Consider the following 23,619-nt stretch of genomic DNA (forward strand, 5'->3'; position numbering starts at 1 on the left):
AAACACATTTTGTTTTTTGTTTTTTTTTTCTAGTACTGCCAAGATAGCATTACTGTATGGCTCTTTCTAAACCTTTTGTTTCTTTCCTTTTCTGTCCTAATAATACACTGTCTCCATCACTATCGCTGATATTTTTTTATGATTGGCAAAATTTATTTTTCAAACTTAATTATTTTTTTCTGTTAAAATGTCATGGTTAGTCTTAATCCTCTATTTCCTATTCTCAGATCTCTTTTTTTTTTTTTTTTCTTTTTTTTTGTTTTTCGAGACAGGGTTTCTCAGTGTAGTCCCAGCTGTCCTGGAACTCGCTCTGTAGACCAGGCTGGCCTCAAACTCAGAAATCTACCTGCCTCTGCCTCCCAAGTGCTGAGATTAAAGGCGTGCGCCACTACTGCCCGGTTCAGATTTCTTTATAAACTTTCAAACTGGTCTCTCTGGCAGTTCTCACTTTTCTTGAAAAAAAAATTATTTAATCTCATTTGTGTGGTTTGTGTGTCCATGCAGTGTGCATACCCACCTGTGTTTATGTGCACCATATGTATGCAGAGGCCAAAAGAGGGCATCAGATCCCCTAGATACGGAGTAAGAGGCGTTGGTGAGTTTCCCAAGATGGCTGCTGTAAGACCTAATCCTCCACAAGATCAGCAAGTACTGTTAACCACTGAGCCACCCCTCCAGCACAGAGAGTGGTCTGTCTGATTTCAGAATTGAAAGCCTTCCTCTGAGTCTGTCAACTCTTTGGTTTCTTCCATTTTTTTCTCTTTATCCAGTTTCCTTTTAATTACTTGAAAATGTGCAGAAATTATTTAATAGCAGAATAATATTTTTTTTATTTTTCAAGACTTCTCCCCCCAACCCCTCCACACACACACACCTTTTGTTTCTGCTGAGAACCTAGGCACTAGTAATCTAAAATCATGTTGATGAAATGTCATTCAGGCACTCCAATTTCCTGGCCCTTCTAATGGAGTTCAAGGTAACTTCAGACTGTTAATTCTCTTATTTCTTGTCCACTCTTACCCCTAAAGTTCATCCCTTCAAAGTTCCAAATGTGGTTTGAAGTTACCAGAGTTCCCGCTTACTTCGTGAGTGGTCCTGAAAAGTAAATTCGTTTTTTGGTTTTTTTTAAACCAGCATTCAGCTAAATAAAATTCAAAAAGATTATTATAAAAACGGTATGCTTTGAAATACTGATGATTTAAAAACTCATGCTTAAAAAAAGTCTTCGTGAGCCAAGATCACTGGGATGTAGTACTACAGCACATGTCAGTGGCATCCAGTCTCCAAACGTTACTAAGTTTTCTATATCCTTATGTTTTAATGAACTGTAATGTGGATTACTGTAAGATTTATAGTAAAAGTCACTATGTTTATTTGCTGTTTTCTCCCAGAGTATTTTTCTGTTTTATATATCCTGAAGCAGAGTTAGTAAGTGCACTTACGGTTTGTTTAAGAATGGCGGAGTGCTTACTTTTCAGGAGGATTAGAAGGGTTAGAAAGTTGGAGTTAGATATGGCCTTGTGAGAGAAAGTGTCACTGGGGGTGGGCTTTGGCCAGGTCGTGTGTGTGTGTGTGTGTGTGTGTACTCACATTTGTGTTTGCCTTCATATCAACATGTAGCTCTCAACTACAATGCCATGCCTGCTCCCATACTCCCCATCATAATGATAATTCACTGAAATGAAACCACGCCTCTAATTAAATACTTTCTTTTATAAAACTTAACTTAGTCATGGTGTCTCTCTTCACAGCAATATAACAGTGACTAGCACTGTAAATCTAGTTTGTTTTATTTTCCTGTTATATTGTGTTTTATCATTGTGAAGTATCTCTTTGTGCCTTGAAGTCTTCTCTTTAGCAATCTCGGCTTTCTTTTTGGCTGGTACTCTCAAGGAGTAATTTTTCAGTCTCCTTAACTTTGAGTCTTTACATAGTCTCATTTTTAGGTACTTACCTAGTGTATACCACACTTGCTTGGATTTGGTGGTCAGGAGGTGTTGATAGACTCTTCCCCAGATAGTTGTTCTCGAATCTGTGTGGTTTGGCAGGCTCTAGCTTTTCTCTGACATCTGGGCAGTATCTCTTCCAGTTTCTACACTGTTCTCACCTTCCTTTTTATAGGCGTGTTTTATATGGACATTTTCATTTCTCCCAAAATATGTTTACTAATTTTTATGTTAAATTCTTAATTAAAATACATCTTGGTTTCTGTTTTCTTAAATGATATGCATTATTTTCTCTTAACTAGTGTTTTTTTTTTTACTTTATTAAATTCTACATGTTCACACAAAATAAAACTAATCTTGATCATTACCTTTGGCAAATTACATATTTCCCAAACAGCAGTATTTCCAAAGCCAAATACTCATGTAGAAGATTGCCACTCCCAACCTCTATTTAAGTCTTCCATGATTGGGTCAGAGCACCTTTGCTGCCTTGCTCTGATCCCATTGCATGTTGTATCTCTTGAAACGTTCACTCTTAGAAACAGTTTGTGAAGACACCCAGAGACTCCCATGTGAGAAAGCTGAGGCTGTTAACAGCCTCAGTCATCAGATTTGAGTGAACAAGCTTGTAAAGTGATTTCAGTCTAGACTTCATAGATAGTGTCTAGCCATCCTTCCCTGTGTCAACATGCCAAGTCCATGGACATACTGTGGTAAGTGCTAGTTTATATTATACAGGTATCAACTTTGTTATCTCAAACTTATATTTCATCACACATTTCTTTTACATATTTTACTCTGTTATATACTACAGCATCTGAATTCTACAAGACAACAGTCAATACTTGTATTCTTAAACATCTGGATAACTTTCTTTAGTCTTTTTAATGTCCATTAATACATTGAAAATATTTATTCTGGGCTGGAGAGATGGCTCAGTGGTTAATACCACTGGCTGCTCTTTCTGAGAATCCAGGTTCAACTCCCAGAATCCTCATGGCACCTCATACCTGTGTGTAACTACGGTTCTAGGGTATCTGGCTCCCTCACATAGACATACATCCAGGTAAAACACCAATGCACATTAAAAATGGAATCTTCTGAAAGAATTCTAGTATCTCATGGCTTCCATGTTTGCTGTTGAAACATCTGCAGAGCTTGTTTCCCAGCTAAATTATATGTATGACTTCCTAGTATGGACTTTTTAGTTATGCCCTGCGCTTAGATTTCTCTGTCTATTGCAGCCAACCATGTTGTTTCACCAGCTTTGAAAGTCTAGTTTTTAAAAGATTTTAAGAGGTTTAGATGTTACATAAAGCTCACCAGTCTCTTGTTTTGGAACCTCATTTGGTACATCAGCTAACAATGCTATGTGTTCGCTGCAGCTTTGTGTTAATACCTATGTTATTATATTCTAGATCTAAGAATGCTCATTAGCACTAACTCTCCATTTAAAAGGCAGCCTTACCTGACTTTACATAAATTCCTGCACAGAAATTTAACATAGTCTCACATGAACAAGGCAAAATTGTGAGTCAACCCTCAGAAATTCGAGTTCAGCAAATTAAAGGGAAGCTGAGAAGGTAGCTTACTAAGTAGTTGACTGGAGCTCCATACAAAACAGAACAACCAGAGAGTTTAAGACTTCCAGCATCAAAACTGAGAATATATATTCTTTTTATTGTCACATGAGTGGCCAAATTCTCCCTTGGTCTCCTATAGCCGTTTTTCTGAGTCCTAATCTCTTAGTAGCATCTTTATAAGATGTACAAGCTAAGAGAATCTTAATCCATTCTAGCCTATTTGTTTTGTTTGTGTTTTTTTAGGTTAGAAAAATAAGCTAAATACCCAAGTAATTAGAACCAAGAGTAGAATATAAACCATATCATTTTGTTGGATTTTTTTACAAGACTAGTCTTTTATTTTTTAAGATTTATCTATTTATTTGATATATGTCAGTACATTGTCGCTTTCTTCAGACATACAAGAGGGCGTCAGATCCCATTACAGATGGTTGTGAGCCATCATGTGGTTGCTTCGAATTGAATTCTGGAAGTGTAGTCAGTGCTCTTAGCTGCTGAGACGTCTTTAGCCCCTCATTTTGTGTTTGTTTGTTTGTTTGTTTGTTTGTTTGTTTGTTTTTTCGAGACAGGGTTTCTCTGTATAGCCCTGGCTGTCCTGGAACTCACTCTGTAGACCAGGCTGGCCTCAAAACTCAGAAGTCCGCCTACCTTTGCCTCCCAAGTGCTGGGATCAAAGGCGTGCGCCACCACTGCCTGGCTCATTTTGTCCTTAATTCCATGGTTCTTCAACTGTGTGACCACTGAAATCAACGTCAGACTTTGTTTTGAAAGAGAAGAATGTAGTATGACTGGAATTATGATTTCAGAGACTTGGTTTGGACGGAGGTTCCATGTTTTAAAGAAATGAATGACCATAGTTACCATGTATAGTATTAGATTTGAAACAGTGGTATGTATTTTATTGTCCTTTAAAGATATATGGGTTAGTTTTGAACTAGTAAAAAGGTAGCATCAAAAAAGTACCTAAGATGGATTGCATTTGGTTCCATGAACATAATATGTGGCATATAGCATTTACACCAGAGGAACACTTCCAGTTCATTTCATGTCTGTGACCTCTAACCTAGATAATTTAAATAACTTATATTTGATTAATTAGTCCTATGAGAATACACTAGAAACATAGTTAGGCTTTAGGAGATGGGTAAGATTTAGGAGAACTCAATAATCTGCAATGCAAATTGTTTATGTGAAATTGAAGCCAAGAGGGAACAAAAACCTGGTCTTCGAAAGTAATTTTTTTTCTACTTGGTGCAAAGAAATGCATGTATCAAGTTACTCTATGGAAAGCTGGAGTAAGTTATTTTCCTGCTGATAATCAAATTATATGCTACATCATTTTGTTTTTGTGCCCAAATGAGTGATTTAGAAACTAGGTCAGGGAAATAGAGACTGTTTTCTTTAAAAGTGATAGTCTTCTTTTTGAAAATAATAAATACCAAAATACATGAAGGCAGATGTCATGTTATTTCATGCCTTGTGTGGATTTTTCTTAAGCTTCTCACTCCTGTCTTCTATGTTGGGCTCTTGACCTAGAAATTATGAATAGAAAGTTTTGATTAATGAAGCCATACTACAGAACCAAGTTTCTCACTATTTCAATAGGAGATGGTTTTCTTGTTCCCAAACACTGGCAGTGTGTTAGTATTATATAATTAAATGCAGAATATCCAGCTTTCTTTAATATCTTTGTATCCTGTACCTAAAATACCATGCAGTTTCTTATGCTTTAGCGTAATGTTCTATACACCTTCCATGCCATATTTTGAAATAACACATGCTAACAATTTCTGACTTTGGGGGAAACAAATTTAGACAGTATCTCTTGACCACTCTATTTTTGTTGCTGGTGTTGCCTTCTGATGTCAGAGAGGAAGCTGGACACTAATACAGGTTAACAGGGGGCAAAGAAATTCCCAGTTTCTTGGTTTTGGTACTTTGTATAACACATTATTGACCTGTCCCACATCTCCAGATCCCTGAACGATTATGTACTGTACAACTTTAATTTCCAGCTCAAGGCAAATTAAACTAAGTGGTCTAGCATGTCCACTGTCTCAACAAGCAAGTCCATGTCCCTGAAACAATCACCGGATTCCACAAAGTTTTCTTTAAATGAAGCATTTAAGGGCTCGGGGGAATGGCTATACTCAGGAAGTCATATTTTTCTTCTCTTTCTGCTTTTGAATGTTACTCGCCAGAAGCATTTCTGATTTGAAAAGGCTCTCCAGGCTACTGTAATTGACCTGTTCTCCCTGTCAATAACAGTAACAAAAAGGGAATCAGATGCAAGGGGTTTGAGTAATATTCTCACAAAGCAAACCTAACCAATTCAGTCAAATAGCAATAATAATTTGGTTGTATGTATGTTTTTAAAATCATTTACAGTTTAAGTCAGCAAGCCATTTTCAGTTTGTTTTGGTTTTAACTTTGAGTTCTTCTATTGTCTGTTTTCTTTGTTCCTCGCCCTAACACCCCAAAGAAAACCCTGTCTGGCCATAGAAATCATGAAAACGGACTTGGAGAACTAAGAAAAGAGTTGGAATTGCTTTTCCATATTTTTTGTTTAACTTTTTTGAAGAGACACAGTGCCTATTTCACAAGACAGCATGGCAATACAAGCCCTTTGTTTTACCTTGATGACCAGGGACAGTGGTCCTTAGGACAGAGAAGTCCTAAAGAGGTAAGAACTGAGAAAGAGAGCCACCTAATGTATCAATTGTGACACAGGTTCCTGCCTCAACAATGAACCTGCTTACACAAAGGTCCCAGAGGCTACTTCTGTTGTTCCAGATAGAAAGTTTTATTTGACACTGAAATTTTATAAGGATTCAAATACCACTAAAATTTTATAAGGATTCGAATACCATTGAAATTTTAAAATTCAGCTAGGTGTAAGTAGCAAAGACAGAATCATATTTTTGAATCTGCGTTGTGTCAGTTAAAGTAGGAGGCCTGGTTCTGGGTGTATTTTTCCACATGGTAGAAAGAAGTTATTTATATTTTAGGGTTGTTGGTTTGTTGTTGTTGTTGAGTCTCTCTGTGTATCCTTGGCTTTCCTAGAACTCTGTGTATAGCCAACTGGCCTTGAAATCACAAATATTTGCCTGCCTCTGCCTCTCAAGTTCTGAGATTAGAGGTGTGCGCCACTACACCCAGCCCCAAAATTACTTATTTTTAATAGGTTTTTTTTTTTTAGAAAATAAAAAGGAGCATTTACATCTACATCACTCTACCCCCTACTTTGACTCCAACTCCTGCGTGCCTCTTCCTAATTCATGATTTTTTTTCTATATTATTGTTACATGTATACGTATAGGTAAATGTGTGTATATACAGATATATAACTTGCTGAGTTCTTTTACCTTTGCTAGTATGTACAGGGCTGAACACTTGGGATTGGACAGCATATATGCAAGCTTCTCCCTGGAGTACTTCCTTTCTCAGCAGTCAATGGCCACTTTAGCTCTTTATTTCAGGTTATCATTACAGAACTATACAAATAAAGGCATGATAATGGCACAAAAACTAATGGAACAAAATAGAAGACCCAAACTAGAGTATGCATAACAATAGCCATCTGACTAATACTTGACAAAATGCCAAAACACAGATAAGAAAACAGCATCTCCAACAAATGGTACTGGGAAAATTGGATGTCCACATGTAAAAGAATGACATTAGAGATACATCTGTCACCCTGAACAAAAATCTACTCATATGGGTCAAGATCTCAATGTAAAATTCCCAAATACTGAGACTGCTAGAAGGAAATATACACAGAAACCTACAAGATACAGGTGTAAGAAAGAACTCTCTGAATAGTAATTTCATTCACTCAGGAAATAAGGCCAACAACTGACAAATGGAACTTCATAAAACTAAAAAGTCTGCATGGCAAAAGAAACAATCATGAAGAGGAACCCCAGAGTGGGAGAGAATCTTTACCAGCTCTACATCAGATAGAGGGTTAAAATACAGAATATATAAAGAATGTCTTTAAAAAGTCAAGAAAACAAGTGACCTAATTGAAAAATGGGCTATCGAAAAAGAAAAAAAAAAAAGAAAAATGGGCTATGGATCTGAACAGAAAGTTCTCAAAAAGAGAAATGGCTAAGTATTATCTCAAAAGGTGTTAAATATCCTTAGAAAAATCCAACTCAAAACTAAGATCAACAATCAAGAAGCTAGAAATCAAAAGCTAAGAACAACTGAGTAATTGCTGGGGAGGTTGTAGGGAAAAGGAATTCTTCATTCACTATTGGAGAGATTGCAAACTGTTTCAAACTAAATGTCCTTTAGCTGATGAATGACTTCTGACAACGTGGTGCATTGAAGGCTCTGAGAAGTAAGCTGTACTGTGGACCGTTGCCCAATACCTAGGATAACATCTTGAGGTGTACAAACCCAAAGCAGCGAAACAAAGGAAACTGGCTCAGAGCGTCTTCCCACAGCAGTTGAGACAGCTGCTTCACCCTAGCAGCAATCATGTCTGCTTAAAACAAGGAAGTGCTGCAGAGGCTTTAGAAGGATGTAAAGACTCACTGCAATAATACTCAAAATGCCCAAACTGAAACCCAGGATTAGTTGATTAAAAAATAGGAAAAAATTTTAATACACAAAAAGCTAGAGAAATATGACCAGTCCTCTGGTTCTCCAGAGCAAACCACACAGGTTAATAGGAAAGCAACCAAATGTTGGAATTATCACATGGACTTTAGAACAGCTATGTTTGTTTTTAACCTGAGGGGAGAGCACTGGGAAATAAGTGCAGGGTCTTTGTCTGACCTTTGCTCCCCAGCCCAAGGATAAAGCTCCTGAGTCTAAGATGGAATCAAAACCACACTGAAACCTAGAAGATAAAATATGAGAAGTGAATTCACTTAGTAAAAACACACTATTTCTCATAAGCAAGTAGATTTTTGCATATTAGGCAAATCCAACACTTAATACGCTATAACCAAGTGGGTTCAATGAATGAATCGATAAACAATAGAAACTATGTGTATATGTATAAATAGTAAAAACATCATTTTAACCAACTAAGGAAAAACTATTATCTGATCATATACAAAATATACATAAAAAGGTTTACAAAATTCAGCATCTATCTATGATATCTGAGTAAAATGGCATTCCAAAAAAAAAAAGTAATTGTAAAGAGAACTTTTTTCATTCTGAATTAAAACAAAAACAACACAATATTGTTCATAGTGATGAAAGATGGAAGTTTTTTCCCCTAAAGCTGAGAGCAAGGACACTCCACCCAGTGTGGCAAGGAAAAAAAATACAGTATATGCACATTGGGAAAGCTAAAGCTTTCTAAAGCTAATGAAGTCTATTATACCATAAATCCTATTGAACAATCTCACAAGCCATGTGTGGTAGTATGTGCCTATAACAAAAGCACTAGGGTGGTGGAAGAAAGGTCAGCCTCAACCTCCTATCAAGCTGGAGCCCATGTGAAAACCCATGTGATAAAGTGAGACTAGAAAAAACATCCAACTGAATCCAATCCAGTTTCTGAACCTGCAGATCAATAAATAAAATAGTCGATTTAACCACCATGGAGGTAGTTTATTTTACAGGGTTGAATAATGAACTAATAGACTAGTGTTCAGAGGGGAGGAAAGTTACAGTGGATTTTCTACACAACCCAAATTTTATTGTAAGAAATCCTAACTGATTTGGGAAAAATGTTATTTCAAGAACTTGTTCTCCCATAGAACTCTAGTAGGTGTGTTTTCCTGCATACACCTCAGGCAGTCCATTATGTTGACTTGATGTGTAGCTATGTGTGCACGATTGGGGTCATAGGCTATGAGAGGTTTTCAGAAGCTAAACAACCTGCAGAGAAGATCAGAGATGAGAGGAAAGCAGGCTGTGGGAATCAGTAACTCAAAGAGCAGATAGAAACACTAAGAGGAAGTGCTGTGGTTATTTTAATGGTATCTCTAAGTCTAAAACTAGATTCATGTGGCTGAAGATGAAGGAATGTTTTAGACTCACGGAAGAATGTTTTAGAACAAAAATCCAGTAAACTGCTGCCTTAAGAGTCAGTGAAGCCCATAATAGAGGTTGCCAAGCAAACTGTGTGACTTGGAGACACTTCCTCTGCTGAGTGTACAGAGGACCCTACACAGACTAAGATCACACTTGATCCCTTTTTCAATCTCCTTGGACTGCGCTCCTGTGTGTCTTTGTATTGTTATGTAACATCCAAAGATTAACAGTGATATTTTAAGAACTTAGACTTGTAAACCTGCTGTGTTTTTAATTAGTGAGACATTCCAGATACTCCCCTTGTGCAGGTAGACAAAGCTGTTTTTCTCTATAATGTGTAGAAAAGGAAACTGTTCTGAGGAATGAAACCCAAACTAGCTGGAGATGGTTCACCTCTCCTGCTTAGAGCTTGCCCAGGGACCACATGTAGACTGTGGATAGATCAGGACAATTGATCACGTCTAATCTGCCTTGCTATGCCCAAACCTAGAATGTGAAAGGGGCCAAGTTAGCGAATGTTTGAACTGCACTGATGACATGGGTCTCGTCGCTAAGTTTAGTGGACCATTGTCTAGCTACCATTGTTTTAACATTCAGAATTTATGAGAGAGGAGCCCGAGGGTCTGAAGCTAACCCAACAGCAATCTTTTTCAGTAGCTCTTCCTCCTATGACCTTGCGATCCGACTTCTTTACCTTCTTAGCGGAATAGCACTAGGATAGAGGCCATTACTACCAAGTGGCCAATCCCCACAGACTTTGCTATCCTAATGCATTCTGCCCAGTCTCATGCATCTGATGCTGTTGTGGGCCCATCCCTTTACATTTCCTCTTTGCTTTCATATTGTTTTGCTGTCCTATTGTCTCTGAACTTGTTTGATGATGTCAAATAGAATGGTGGAATGGTGTTTATAATCACAATTCATGCCTTTTCCCTAGATGCTGACAAAATGATTACCAAATGAAGAGATTGAAATGTTTAAAATTTACTTTCTACCTTGGCATGTTTGGGGCTTTTTTTGTTTTGGTTTTGCTTTGTTTTGTTTGACATAGTAGTAAAGTCCAGAACATACCAAAGTTGTCATCAGCTGAATGTATAAATGGTCTCAAATTCCCTCGAGTCTCCTTCACGAAATAATCAATGACGCTGAAAAGGTTTGGAAGTGTTACCTGTGTAAAAGAAAGTGAGAGATGGCTCAGTACCTGGCTAAGGATAAACAAGCCAGGTGTAGGCAGCTGTAGTTTAGTGGAGATTGCTACCTGTTTCCTGACCTTCATAAAGGTAGGGCAGGATGACATCATACTTCAATGACTTGCAGGATGGCTATAGTTTTCTTACCCATGTCTGTTTTCTCCTTTTTTAAGGACTTTGAGGCCATTCTCTGGTGAGTTGTCCTCTTTGCATTTGCTATAGTCTTTTGAACAATAAATATTTAGGTACTAAGCCTTTCCACAATTAAAACATTAAAAAAAATCACTTAATGTAGGCCTAACTCTCCCTTCCTCAAACTAGAACTTAAATAGACAAACAAGAAAAAAAAATGACAGCTCCATAACCAAATGTTTTCTAGTCTGTAAGATTTGCTACCTTTCAAACTGTTTATAATAAGAACCTTCTATAGGTTGATTATAGAATGTAAGCATGTTAATACCTCATTGGAATAGGATAACTTAGGTTCTGTGGGTCACTAAAATCTACCTCATAAATCAATACTTTTATACAATGAAAGCTGGTTAAACGTGAATATCCCAAATAATCTTGAAGTAAAATAAATGCAAGCTGACTGAAAAGCAGGGTTAGGGGAAGTTTGAAAGGTAAAAGAACAATCCAGGCTGTCCGTTTTCCTTCTGTGGACCACAGAGGCTAATGACAAGGATCCAGTTCTGCACATAAAAGGGTGCAGTAATCACACTGGTCCTCCCTGGAACTACTTCTGCCCATTTGATCTTATGGATGCTCCTTCTGCCTCCTTTATTAGAACTTTGCTTACAGAGCTGAGTTGGAGCCAGGTTGGCTAGAACCTAAAGAAACTAATAGAACCTAATAGAAACTGTTCTTATTATAAACAGTTTGAAGGGTAGCAAATCTTACCGACTAGAAAACATTTGGTTATGGAGCTGTCATTTTTTTTTTCTTGTTTGTCTATTTAAGTTCTAGTTGGAGCCAGTTGGCTAGTTCTGGTTGGCTTCTTCCAGAGGCAAGAAGATCTTGAGCTTAAGATGGGCTGAGATGTAGCTGGACCCATAAATGTGAATCTGAGAAGCTCTGGAGGCATCCTTGGCTAAAGTGAGCTGTGTGAATCAGGGTCTCTCTAAGATTTACAGGCAAAAGAGGAGAAATTCTACCACAGAGTCCTTCTTGCTATACAATGTGCCCAGAGAGGTAGAGGAACCAGGAACTAATTTTCAAGAAATATCAGGCCATGCCACACTTTCAATGACTGAGACCAGTCAAAATGCCAGTTTACTCCCCTATATAATATGTGTAACAACTATAGAACTGGAAATAGAAAAAATTAAGTTGTGTATATATAAATTACTTAGCTGTATAACTGCCATTATGTTGGAGGGTAAGACTGCTTATCATTAGCTCCAGAGGATAAGAACTAAGCTTGAAGAGGCGTTGAAGACAAAGAAGAAACCTGGCCTTCTGCACACTGCTGTTAAGAGGGCATTGCTGGACTTCTGCATGACAGGTATTAGAGGGCAAGGCACTCTTGATTGCTTCCCATCTGATACAGGCTCATTTGAATATTTATAAATAGGTGATATTTCGAAGACCTTTAATAAAAACATTTTTCTTTCCCTGAAACGATTATATGAGTAATTGTTTGCAGAGAAAGTAAAGGGAGAACCTCTGTTGGAAGCAGGCTATTGTCTAGTCAGTCTTGCTGCCTGTTCTTGGTGTCTGTTCTCAACCTTCCTATCTGAGATAGCCTCAACTACCCGAGATGCTTATCTCCCTTTTCAGGATCTCTGCATCTGCTCCTCAGGATAACTTCTGGTTTCACACTTTTCACTGGATTTTCTACGGGTTGACTCGGAGCGCAACAGAAGTAAAGGTTATCAACAACAAAGAAATGGCTACGTACAGGTTTTTCCAGCTCGATGGTGTAGTTATTTCCAGTGCACATCACTTTGAAGTGTTTGATTCTTGGCATTCTGAAATGAAATACATGGTTGGCCCACTTTTGCTTATACAGTTGTGTTGATGCAAACTAAGTTAATATAAAATGTGCCCTGGCTGGTTAACCTGTCTTTCTACAACTATAGTTTAGGGTATAGAATCATGTTTTCCTCACTGAGATTGTGACATCTCTTTGAAGTAAATGGTAATACGTGGGGGGGCATAGGAAATCTGAGTCACTATGTTAGTAAATGAAAAAAGGATAGATGAAAATAAAAAAACTGAAACTCAGTCCATAACCTATACAGTAGAACTATAAAATCTTATGAAAGAGGAGGTATGTAACTCAGTGGTTCAGCCCCTGTGTAATGTATACCACTACCTAAATTTGGAAAAAAAAAAACAACCAAGCATTCAAACAAGCAAAAATAAAATAAAACATAAACCAAAACCCAAAGGAATATAAAATAAATCTTACATGGGCACATATGGGTCAAATAATGTACCCGTTCTATTAAAGAGAAATAAAAGGAATTATTGAAAGCAAAAAGCTTTGTATTCTGCCTCATCAACTAATCCCAGCAGGCAGCCTTCCACACCTGTTACTATGCTAGCTCACATGCTACCCTCTATTGCTGCTAACTTTGCTATTTTAAAGACAGGGAACATGGTAAGTGCTATGTAACAGGGAGGTGGGAATGTAAGTACCCCAGGGGTATCTTCGGGTCTTCCTCTTTAGTTTTACAACACCAAATTGTTACCACCCCAAATAGTAAGATTTTGCTACAAACTGCTTCAGAACAACAACAAAAATCACATTGTATTTGTCACTGTATTTCAACATTATAAACACAGACTTTATAAAGCCAACTGAACAATATGAGGAGCTCATCTCAAAATGCTATCTGCTGTAAGCTACGACTCTCCCATGCCAGCAGAAGTCAGTGTCCATGGTACTTAGTTTGGAATAGTAGCGTGTTTGTCTTGAACTCATTTGGTTCATGCGGCAATTGTGTTTAACGTAAACTTTTTCTAATGGTGAGAAGTTAATAGCATGTATTATGGTGTCATTTATCTGAGTAGCAAACTGATTCAATATTTGCCTTATGTTCAGGAGCTAAGAGGAATTATTCATCCAGTTTAACTCGTCTATGGGGCCTTTTCGCCTTCTGTTTAGAATCGCAACGTCGCCGTTTCCTGTTTATATTCCCACAGGCTCAAAGTGTACAACAGTGTCCTATTCAGGGGTGCTTTTCATCTACCACCATGTCCAAATCTCCTCTCAGTTGCGTACCACATAGGAAAGTCAATCTTTAATCTCCATGACCTACTTTCAATACACGGGATAACTCTTAGCCAGCCTGCTCCTTTCGTAAGAAGTAGTCCCTAACGAGAAAAAGTCATGAATCAGTTACCGATTGGCAGGGAGAGAATCTTTACACGGGGGATGTCTCAAATGCGCCTGTTCAAGATGGTTGGCTCTCATCTTACCTTCACCGCAATCAGGGAAACATCTTTAAAATCACACAGTTACTATTGAAAACTCTTCAGTTTTCATTAGAATTCCTGTATCCTGACAGTAAATGACTGCTACCCTTTGGAAGACTGATAGGACAGTTGGCTTAAATTCTTTTTTTATCATATATGCTCTCTAAACCTCCCCTCCACTGTGTGTGTGAGTGTGAGTGAGAGTGAATGAGTGTGTGCATATGTGTTTTCAGTCTACATAGTGGAGGTGTTAATATTTGCAAAAGCCATTAGTAAAGACCTTGACTTATTTAAGCACTCACTAAATTATAACTATTTTATCTACATATGTAGATAATATTCATTGTTTTCTGCAAGTCTAATTTGTAAAGCATGGAAGATACTATAGGTCTAGGTTATCCTTTGGCGCCTGTAGGAAATGTCTGTAGCACTCTGGACAAGGCACACGAAGGGTATCATGTAATGGGCCGATTGTTTGGAACAGTCGTCGCATCATCTCATCACTCCATGGGAAGCTGTGAGACGAACAAAGACAGAGGTCAGCAGAAGCTCTCCGAACGTCTGAGTAATGGGGTTGCATCTCCAAGTCCGAGCTGATGCAGAGCGACAGCGGCCCGAAGTCTCATAGGCTTCGCCTCTCTGTTTAGACCGTACTTTTCTTCCATTTTTTGTTTTGTTCTAGCTTGGGAAAGGGACAATGGGTAAAACTTGCAGTTTAAAGTGTACCGGTTATGATATCAAAAATGGAGTCAAGCGACACGTGGTGGCACGCGCCTGTGATCCCAGCACTTAAAAGAGGCACAGCCAGGAGAAGTACATGTCAACCTAGGCTACACAGAAAAAAAGCTAGCTGAAGAAGAAAAAAAGTGTGGCCTTCAATGTGGTTCTAAATATTTGTTTTTAAGTCCTGCCCTCAATTTTTGCAAAAGGATAGATCTGTGGTAAGAATTTTCTCATCTCCCTAGCTACTAATTAGGTGCTTATAATGCTAACCCAGCTCCTAGTCAGAACAGCTTCAAGGGGGAAAGTGTGAGGGTTGTAAAACTAGCGTTATGGCTTAAGAGTTCACCTGTCACTTCCCTGAGGAACCACCTGATAGGTTGGCACTAGCAACCTTTGTTTACTCCTGAGAGCAGCCTCCCTACAGCTGATCTGTAAACACATGGGGGAACAAAAACTACTTTCAAGTTTTGCTGTGTAAACCAGTTTGTCCTTTCCAGCTTGTGTTTACCGGACTCACTGACCAACGTGCATGGCTGAGCAGTCTCCTGGAACCTCTCTGAGAGAAAATGAGCTTGTTTTGTAGGGAAACACAGGTGGTTCTTAATACTCCAGATTCCTGCCAAAAACTTTACACTAAACTGAACTCTACCAGCAAGGCACAATTCTAATATTCCCTCATATTGCCATCTCTAAAAATCAAGTGACATATTAAGCAGAAGATACTGAACCCTGAGACCGGAGCTGAGTTTAATGCTTTGTATCTCCTATTAAAGAGCTGCTGCTTGTCCAGGGTTCCAGACTGCTCAGACGGGAGCTCAAAAGGACCAAAAAACATCCCAGAGTGAATGGGAATAAACCCATGAGGCCTCAACTCTTATGATTATGAGAATCATAAGCAACTGAGGAAATCTGGAAGTGGGAGAGGTGGTATTCCCAGGGGAAGAACACAGCATTTGTTTGTACAGTGCCAAATGGTCGGCCTTGAAAACATACATACAAGTAACATTGTAGAAATTCAGTAGGTTACATTTAACAGGATATATGTTACACACACACACACACACACACACACACACACACACACACAGACACACAGACACATACACACACACATTGCATGCATGCAATAAATGTTAGTAAAAAAAAAAAAAAGGCCTTGAATTTGAGGGACAGTGAGGATGAGTATGTGGAAGAGTTTGGAAGGAGGAAAGGGGGAGGGGGAATGTTGTAATTGTATTATCTCAAGAAAGAAAGGAGAGAGGGGAGGGCTGTGATTACTACATAACATATTCAGCAACAGCTATAACCTATACTTCTTTTGGATTTATTTCAAGGTCACTATTTAAGTTATTAATCAAATAAAATGCAGTTTTAAAATATTGTTATTGTATTCTGATAGAGTTGAAATTTTATTGCTAGTGTTCAGCTTGTCATGTGTATTACAGTGTATTTTACAAACTAAAAAAAAATACTGGTATATAATAGATAGATAAAGTAAGGGATCTGCAAGAAGCTTAACAATTATTTGCTGTGAAAAACCATAAAAATACACACACACACACACACACACACAGAGTTGGGAGCACCAGGATCTAATTTACCACCTAACACGCTTGCCACCTGTTCATGGCTAGTGTATGAACACCAAGTGTCTATGTATATAAACTGTTGAACAAATGAAGCTCTGGGGCCATGGCTCACAAGGGCAGTTGAGCCATAACGCTATGATTTTCATTTTTTCTCTAAAATATTATTTACTCTTTATTCCATTTATCCACTATCAATATCATCATATTTGATCCATTTAGAATAACAGATATCTATGAAACAAACTGGTACATTTACTGGTACATGCATTATAGTAAATAAATAGAATATGATCCTAACAAAGAATAATAAATTTAAATTTTTAATGTTCTATTTATGATTTATATAAAATATAGATATTTATTGAATATCTAAATGTAGGATGAAAGTATATTATCAATTGTGACAGTGTAACCTAATCCAGAATCTCTGTTAAAATGCAGTTTTTACAGCCTCACAAAGCTGGAGTGGTTTTCAAAGTCCAATAACTCTAATTACATATAAAATTATTTTGTGTATATATTTGCATGTGGGTACACATATACTCATGTGCACTAACTTGTAGAATCCAGAGATCAGTCTTGGATGTATTCTCAACCATTATTTTTTTTTAAAGACAGGGTTTTGAACTGGCTGCCACTTGCCAAATAGCCTAGGCTGGCTGGCCAGCAAGCCCCAGGACCTGCCTGTCCCCACCTTCCCACTGCAGAATTACAAATATGTGTCATTATCTTTCTTCCTTCCTCCCTTCTTCCCTTCTCTCTCCCTCTCTCTCCCTCCCCCCCCCCCTCTCTCATGAATTCTGCAGACTTAACTTAGGGTCTCACACTTACCTCCCGACTGAGCTAGCTCTTCTGCCTTGACACTTGCGCTTAAGTATTACTGGCTTTATCAAAGGAAAACCATTTTACCAATAAATAAATAAATAAATAAATAAATAAATAAATAAATATCACCATCATCATCATCAACAACAACTTTGGGTCCACTGATGTTCCTCAGTGGACCTTTTTGTAGGTAAAGTATGTAGACACTTGACCTCGTTCTGTTTTCTTAACAAGAGAGGTGATCTGCTTCTGAGCATGTACACTTGCTGCCTGGGATGCTCCCCCAACCCCCAGTACTAGTGTGGTTTGATTCCCTCTCTTGTTTGAGCCTCTGCTTAAATGTCCACTAACTGAGTGCCTTCATGAACACTACCCATTAAAACAATAGCAATCACAGGTCTGTTCTCTTTGTCACCACTAAGGAGAGAGCTTTGCTTATGTTACACTACTCCTCATTCTTGTGCTAATATTTACACCCCTAAGAGAATGCACAGCAGGTAATGACCAGAATGTCTGCTCTTAACAATACAATAACCAGATTGAGTTGAACGTACTCTATGTCCTGCCGTATAGTGATGGAGTAGTTTTTGCTGTCACTACCAGGCCTCAGGATCATATTTCCCCAACAAGGGTTCTTTTCCAGCATCTCAGTTGCTTCTTTCCGGGAAACTGCATAAAAACATCTAGAAATATGAGATGAAAAGAAAAAAGATTTAAAAAAAATACGAAGATAATTACTTGAAAATAATGCTACCAAAATAACTTGAGAGCTGTAATGTTTATCTTTTAAACTTAGAGAACACGAAAAGCAATTCCACTAACTCACGTGTAATCATGATAACCATTGAAAACTTACGATGACTAATAGCATAGACCTGGTTTCAATCCATAACAGGTCTTAGATTGATTTGTCAGTGTTTTTGCAGGACTCCAAAATGTCCTAAGGCTCTCTTTGGGGATCCACTTTTCTTGTTTATCTGTTTATTTGTTTTGAGATGGGTCTGGAACTCACCATATAGACTATGCTGGCCTTAAACTTAGAGATCTTCCTGTCTTGTCTTTCCAGAGCTGGTGGTATTAAAGCTCTAAGCCACCCAAGCCAAGTGGGGCTCTGTTTTGTTTAAACGACTGACATTAAGACTGTGTCTGAACTGACTCTGTTTGGTATAATTTGTTGTTTGTAGAGTTTTGTTTCTTTATTTGATGTTTTGAGATTAAGTTTCTCTGTATAGCCATATAGCCCTGTTGTATGGCTGTGTAGAACTCACCCTTTAGACCAAACTGTCCTGGAAATCAGAGAGATACCTGCTCCTGCCTCTGCCTCCTGAGTATTGGGATTCAAAGCGTGCCTGGTTTATAACTTGTGTTAAAATGGCACCCATAGTATTTCAGACATAAAATTTAAAAATTAAGCACTTCCTGTTTTATAATACATGTTATATTCAGTGAAATGTAATAGTTATGGAAAAATTTGACAGCGTATATGATACATCCAAAGTGTTATTGGCAACTATCTTTGAGCGTAGTGACAAGAATTAATTTTAATCTTCTCTTTATTTACTTGCAATGGATATATTTCTTTCTTCTTATATTTGGGGCAAAAGAAAAAGAAACATTTTGTGTGACTTTCATTTTATGAATTGATCCCCTGATTAGTTTGATCAGCAGGTTACAGTGACTTTAATACAGTGGACTGGGCATCAGAACTTAATGTCATGATGAAACCAGGACATGTTTTAATGGCAAGTGCACCAAGATTCCCAAAGGAAAAGGCCCAAAATATTCTCATCAAAAAGGAAGACATAGGAGGGATGCTGCAGAATCCAGCTGCTGTCCCAGTACTTTTTCTGAAAACTTGACACAAGGCTTTCTTCAAAAGGCAAGTTCAATGCTCACTTCTCAAACAACTGCATACAATATTTTAAGAATTTAAAAATATGTGGAATACATGATGATAAATAATCCAGTTTTAGGGCCTCATGTATCTATGCTGTTTCCTTCCTTCTTCATAGCAACTTTAATTTAGGTTTGAGCTCCGGAAGGATATCTATTTAGTCTATAAGTGTGGGTGGAAGGGGATTTCCTCTGTGGTAAGAGTTAGTTCAGATGTGCACGACGTTGATTATGACATAAGAGGAAGTGTGGCATGTGCTCACAATTGATCCCCAAGATATTTAGCATTCCTGCTCTAACGAGTTCAAGTGGGTAGTGCTACCTGGTCTTTGGCAATTAGTCTTAACTGAATAAATAGAGGAGTCAATTGTGTACTTACTCAGGCAGAGGGTTCAGTACATCTGCATAGTCTTGTACAGGCTCCTTCTCTTTCTCCGCAGGCACAACTGGCAGCTGGTCTGTCTCAGTCCTTCTTTTCTTTTCTCTCTCTAAGACTTCGTGCAGTCTAATCACTTGTCCAGGTAGAAGTGACACGTGTTGAGGAACTGACAACTGAAACCAGTTAAAACAGTAGGCAAAGTATAACTGCAGCCAAATAGCATGCTGGCTTTAATAGAGGGGAGCTTATGGCCACAAGAAGTTGTAGTGATTGAGTGTCCATTGTCAGAGACAAATGGACAGAACAATAATAAACAGAAGATTCCAATCTAATGTAAGCATTACAGCACTGCCTCCTATATCAACTAGAACCTGCACAGAGTATTTGCTTCATTGGTTGGTTGGCTGGTTGGCTGGTTGGTTGGTTGACTGGTTGGTTGGTTAGGTTAGTTAATTTTGCTTTTTTTTTTTTTGGTATGTTCTGTTTCTGCACTGTCTTTCTATGTTGTCCTGGCTGTCCTAGAACTCACTCTGTACACCTGATTGAGAATCAAACTCACAGAGCCATGTGCTGGGATTAAAAGTGTGTCACCACCATGCTTGGCTGAGATCTCAGGGCAGAGTACACATACTTTGCTTTTGTTTTTTTCTTGTTTGTTTGTTTCATTTTTGGGTTTTTTTTTTTGTTGTTGTTTTTCAAGACAGGGTCTCTCTGTGTAGCCCTCACTGTTCTGGAACTTGCTCTGGGACTTGCTCTGTAGACCAGGTATTTGCCACCAACACCCAGCTAATCTCTCATTTTTCATCCTGAACTCACATACCTTTGCAATGCCCAAGAAGTTTAGGATCTCTAGGAGATAACTTATTCTCACACTAGTTAACTTGGAAATGCCCCATATTATTATGACAATGTGGGTTTGAGGTGAGCATAGGATCAGCAGGTTTACACTGTGCTCATTCCATTTCTAGCCATCCATTCACATATTTAAACAGTTAGATACTTCTCTGCATGTTAGTTTTGTACTTCTCCAGAAATGTGTTTTGAATTTGGTTTTCCATGTATAGTTTTGTGAATTGTATTCACATCTCAAAAGTCAGTTGGGAACAACCTATGCTTTCTGGAGAAGTATGGTACAACATTTTTCTAACTGTGATATTAGCTAGCTGGTCAGTATTTGGGGACAGCCATGTCTGATTTATAATTTGACCACCCAGAGTGCAAACCTATCAGGTGACATACAAGAGAATTCATGAGAGTATACAACTTCCCTTTCAATTTAGCTACTCTCTCTGTCTCTCTCTGTCTCTGTCTCTGTCTCTGTCTCTCTCTCTCTCTCTCTCTCTGCGCTTGTGTGTGTATGTATGAGCACATGCATGTGCATGTGTGTGTGCATGTGTCCCCAGTCCCATACTTAGCTACTGTTTCATTAATTCCTCTTGTTGTGTATTCATTGTATCTGTACATATGAAATATAGATAATTTCCTGATAGGAATATACAGCCCAAAAGTTTCATCATACCATTATTTTAATGAATAAGCAAAACAAAAAAAAATAAAGCAACGAGGAGGAACTAATAAAACAGTTATCCCTATCTTATTTTAATATTTCTCTTTAGCTACTTCTCATAAATTATAAGTTGTATGTTTATCTCAGTCACTCTACAAATGTTACCAAAAATAGTACTACAAGACTATTATAACCAACAGTCTTACAAGACAGGTATTGTTATTTGCACTTTACAACAACAACAAAACAAAACAAAAAAACAAAAAAAGTATGATCAGAAAGATTAAAGTCCAGAGCACCATAGCTAGTCAGTTGTGATGTTAAGACTCAAAATCAAGCTCTTGGGACTCAGGAATGAGAACTCTAGTCTCTCAAATAAAGCAACGAGTCAGCCTATGCTCCTTGGGCTCCTCTATTGGTTCTCTTGTTACTACCTTTTCTAGCAGTGTGGTTTTGATTGAGTCACCTGAATATGTCCTAGTGAAGTGTTCTCATTCCCAAGTCTAGTTCCTCATTATGCTCTCTTGGAGCAATAGTCAGAGCAGTGGAACATTTTAACGAATGATGTATCCGCATAGAGTGAGTTGGTGCCATGCCCTAAACATGTATAGAGCAGAAAATCATAGACAAAGTAGACCTCCAATCTCCCTGGCTCCCCAGTATTACTTCAGAACAGTTATCACAAGGTGAAATGGGCTGTGTTTAGTAACATGAGCACTCTTCACCCACCGGATTACACGAGATAAAAAAACAATATGACTTTCAGAAGCAAAAGAATGGATTTCTATCCGCCTTTTCTAGTGTCTACATCACAGCCACTTTAATGTACACAGTTACGGTCGGTGTTAGCAACTATTTTACAGCTAGATGAATCAGCAGACATTAATGATCTTATGCTGGACATGGTGACTCACAGTGGTAATCTTATCATCTGGGATGTTGAGACAGGAGAATCGTAAGTTTGTTACCACCATGAGCTACTGACACCTTGTCTCAGCAAAATGAAGCAAATGTCCCCCTTACCTCTGTTACTGTAAGAATGAAGCCTCTCCACTCTTCCCCACTCTCTGTGTTTTCTGTCTAGAGATGAAAACAAATATAAAGCAGAAAATACATGATTAATGAATGATCTGTACTAACTTTAAATAATGAGAAATTTTTCGCTGTATCATTTTATGACAAAGTAAGTTCTCCATCAATGGCTAGCAAGATTGCGGGTCAGAGTGGTGGCTCTTGGGTAAAGCATTTGCCACATGAGTGTGAAGGCTGAAGTTTGGACCTCTGGAACCAAGAAAAATGCCAGGTGGATGTGGCGACTCAACTGTAATTCCTACACCTAGGAGGTGAAGACAGAGGATCTGTAGAGCAAGCTGGATAGCTACATTGGTCAAACTGGGGAGCCATGGGGTCCATGTGAAACGTGTTGTCCCTATGTATAAGATGGAGGATGAATGAAAAAAGTATCTGCTGTCAATTTCTGGACCCCTCACACAGGAGCACACACACACACACAAGTGCACCTATACATACCTGTACACCCATGCACATCCAAATATTCATGCATATATGCACACGTACCATGCGCACATACATGCAAAAAAAAAAAGAGAGAGAAAAACTAGCAAGATTGACAGAACCACATATTCTTATTTTCAGGAACTTTGTTAAATAAGATCGTTTGACAATTTTAAACTATAAAATCAGCTGCAAGGAGAAATACTTCATTTTCTTTTTTGCTTAGAATTAACATATTTATCATGAAACATTTCAGTCCCATTTTCTTTTATAGGCAAGCAAAAATATAAATGACCAGGAGTGGGGTTGCTCAGCGAATAAAGCACTTGTCACACAAGTGTCAAGACCTGACTTCAAGCCTCCAGAAGTCACCTAAAGTCGGGCACATTGAGACATATAATCCTTGTGTGCCTCTGGCAAAATAGTAGGTAGAGAGAGGAGAATCTCTAGAAGCCATTTCCAGCTACCTAGCATTCTCAGAGTCAAACGACAAAGTGACCATAACCTAGGGTACATCTAGCTATGCACTCCACAGGTATTGCCTGCTTAATCATGGTGAAGAAAGGTTATAGGTGGCCGTTGTTTGCTAGGTTTCTGCACTGAGGTCCTGAATGATATTCACTAGAAGTAAATATGGAGCTGTCTGTGCTAACACTCCACACCACTAAACCAAAACTAAACGTTATCTTGCCTTCTTGAGAAACCAGTAAAAAAAAACCATAACAACCACATTTTCCATGCATATCAACTTCAATTTGTTCCCTCTGTGTCCATAAAAAGTAACCTGAAGTAACGCAATGACAATTATTTTTCTATCATTTGTCTTCCTATTTTTACCTACCATAGAAGCTTTTGAAATGAGCAACTAACTTTAGCACTGGTTTTAAATTTGGTTTAGTTTCCCTTTTCTCTAGAATCAATATCTTCTTTCAGCTAATTGTAATAGTTTATTCTATAGAATAAAACACCTTTGAAGATCTTCAGTGTAACTTAGGAAGAGGTGTTTTTTATTATCCTTTTTTATATCCATTCAATATATAGTT

General features: G+C 38.1%; 1 protein-coding gene across 2 annotated transcripts in view; it reads right to left on the reverse strand.

Annotated features, from left to right (window-relative positions):
- Positions 1–4,396: 4,396 nt before the first annotated feature.
- The window catches only part of Stap1 (signal transducing adaptor family member 1), a 30,714-nt gene continuing 11,491 nt past the window's right edge, over positions 4,397–23,619 (reverse strand). The window contains exons 4-9 of one of the 2 annotated variants that reach the window (XM_028786799.1): positions 22,085–22,141; positions 19,555–19,727; positions 17,837–17,965; positions 12,623–12,692; positions 10,604–10,700; positions 4,397–5,061 (exon numbers count right to left, since the gene is read on the reverse strand). In XM_028786799.1, the coding sequence (XP_028642632.1) occupies positions 5,000–5,061; positions 10,604–10,700; positions 12,623–12,692; positions 17,837–17,965; positions 19,555–19,727; positions 22,085–22,141 (588 nt within the window). In that variant the 3' untranslated portion in view covers positions 4,397–4,999. Of the gene's footprint in view, positions 5,062–10,603; positions 10,701–12,622; positions 12,693–13,451; positions 14,661–17,836; positions 17,966–19,554; positions 19,728–22,084; positions 22,142–23,619 lie in introns of those variants that run through there. The other variant, XM_028786800.1, reaches the window with a different exon arrangement.

The sequence above is a fragment of the Grammomys surdaster genome, unplaced genomic scaffold (genome assembly GCF_004785775.1).
Source record: "Grammomys surdaster isolate TR1022 unplaced genomic scaffold, NIH_TR_1.0 125581, whole genome shotgun sequence".
NCBI lineage: Eukaryota > Metazoa > Chordata > Mammalia > Rodentia > Muridae > Grammomys > Grammomys surdaster.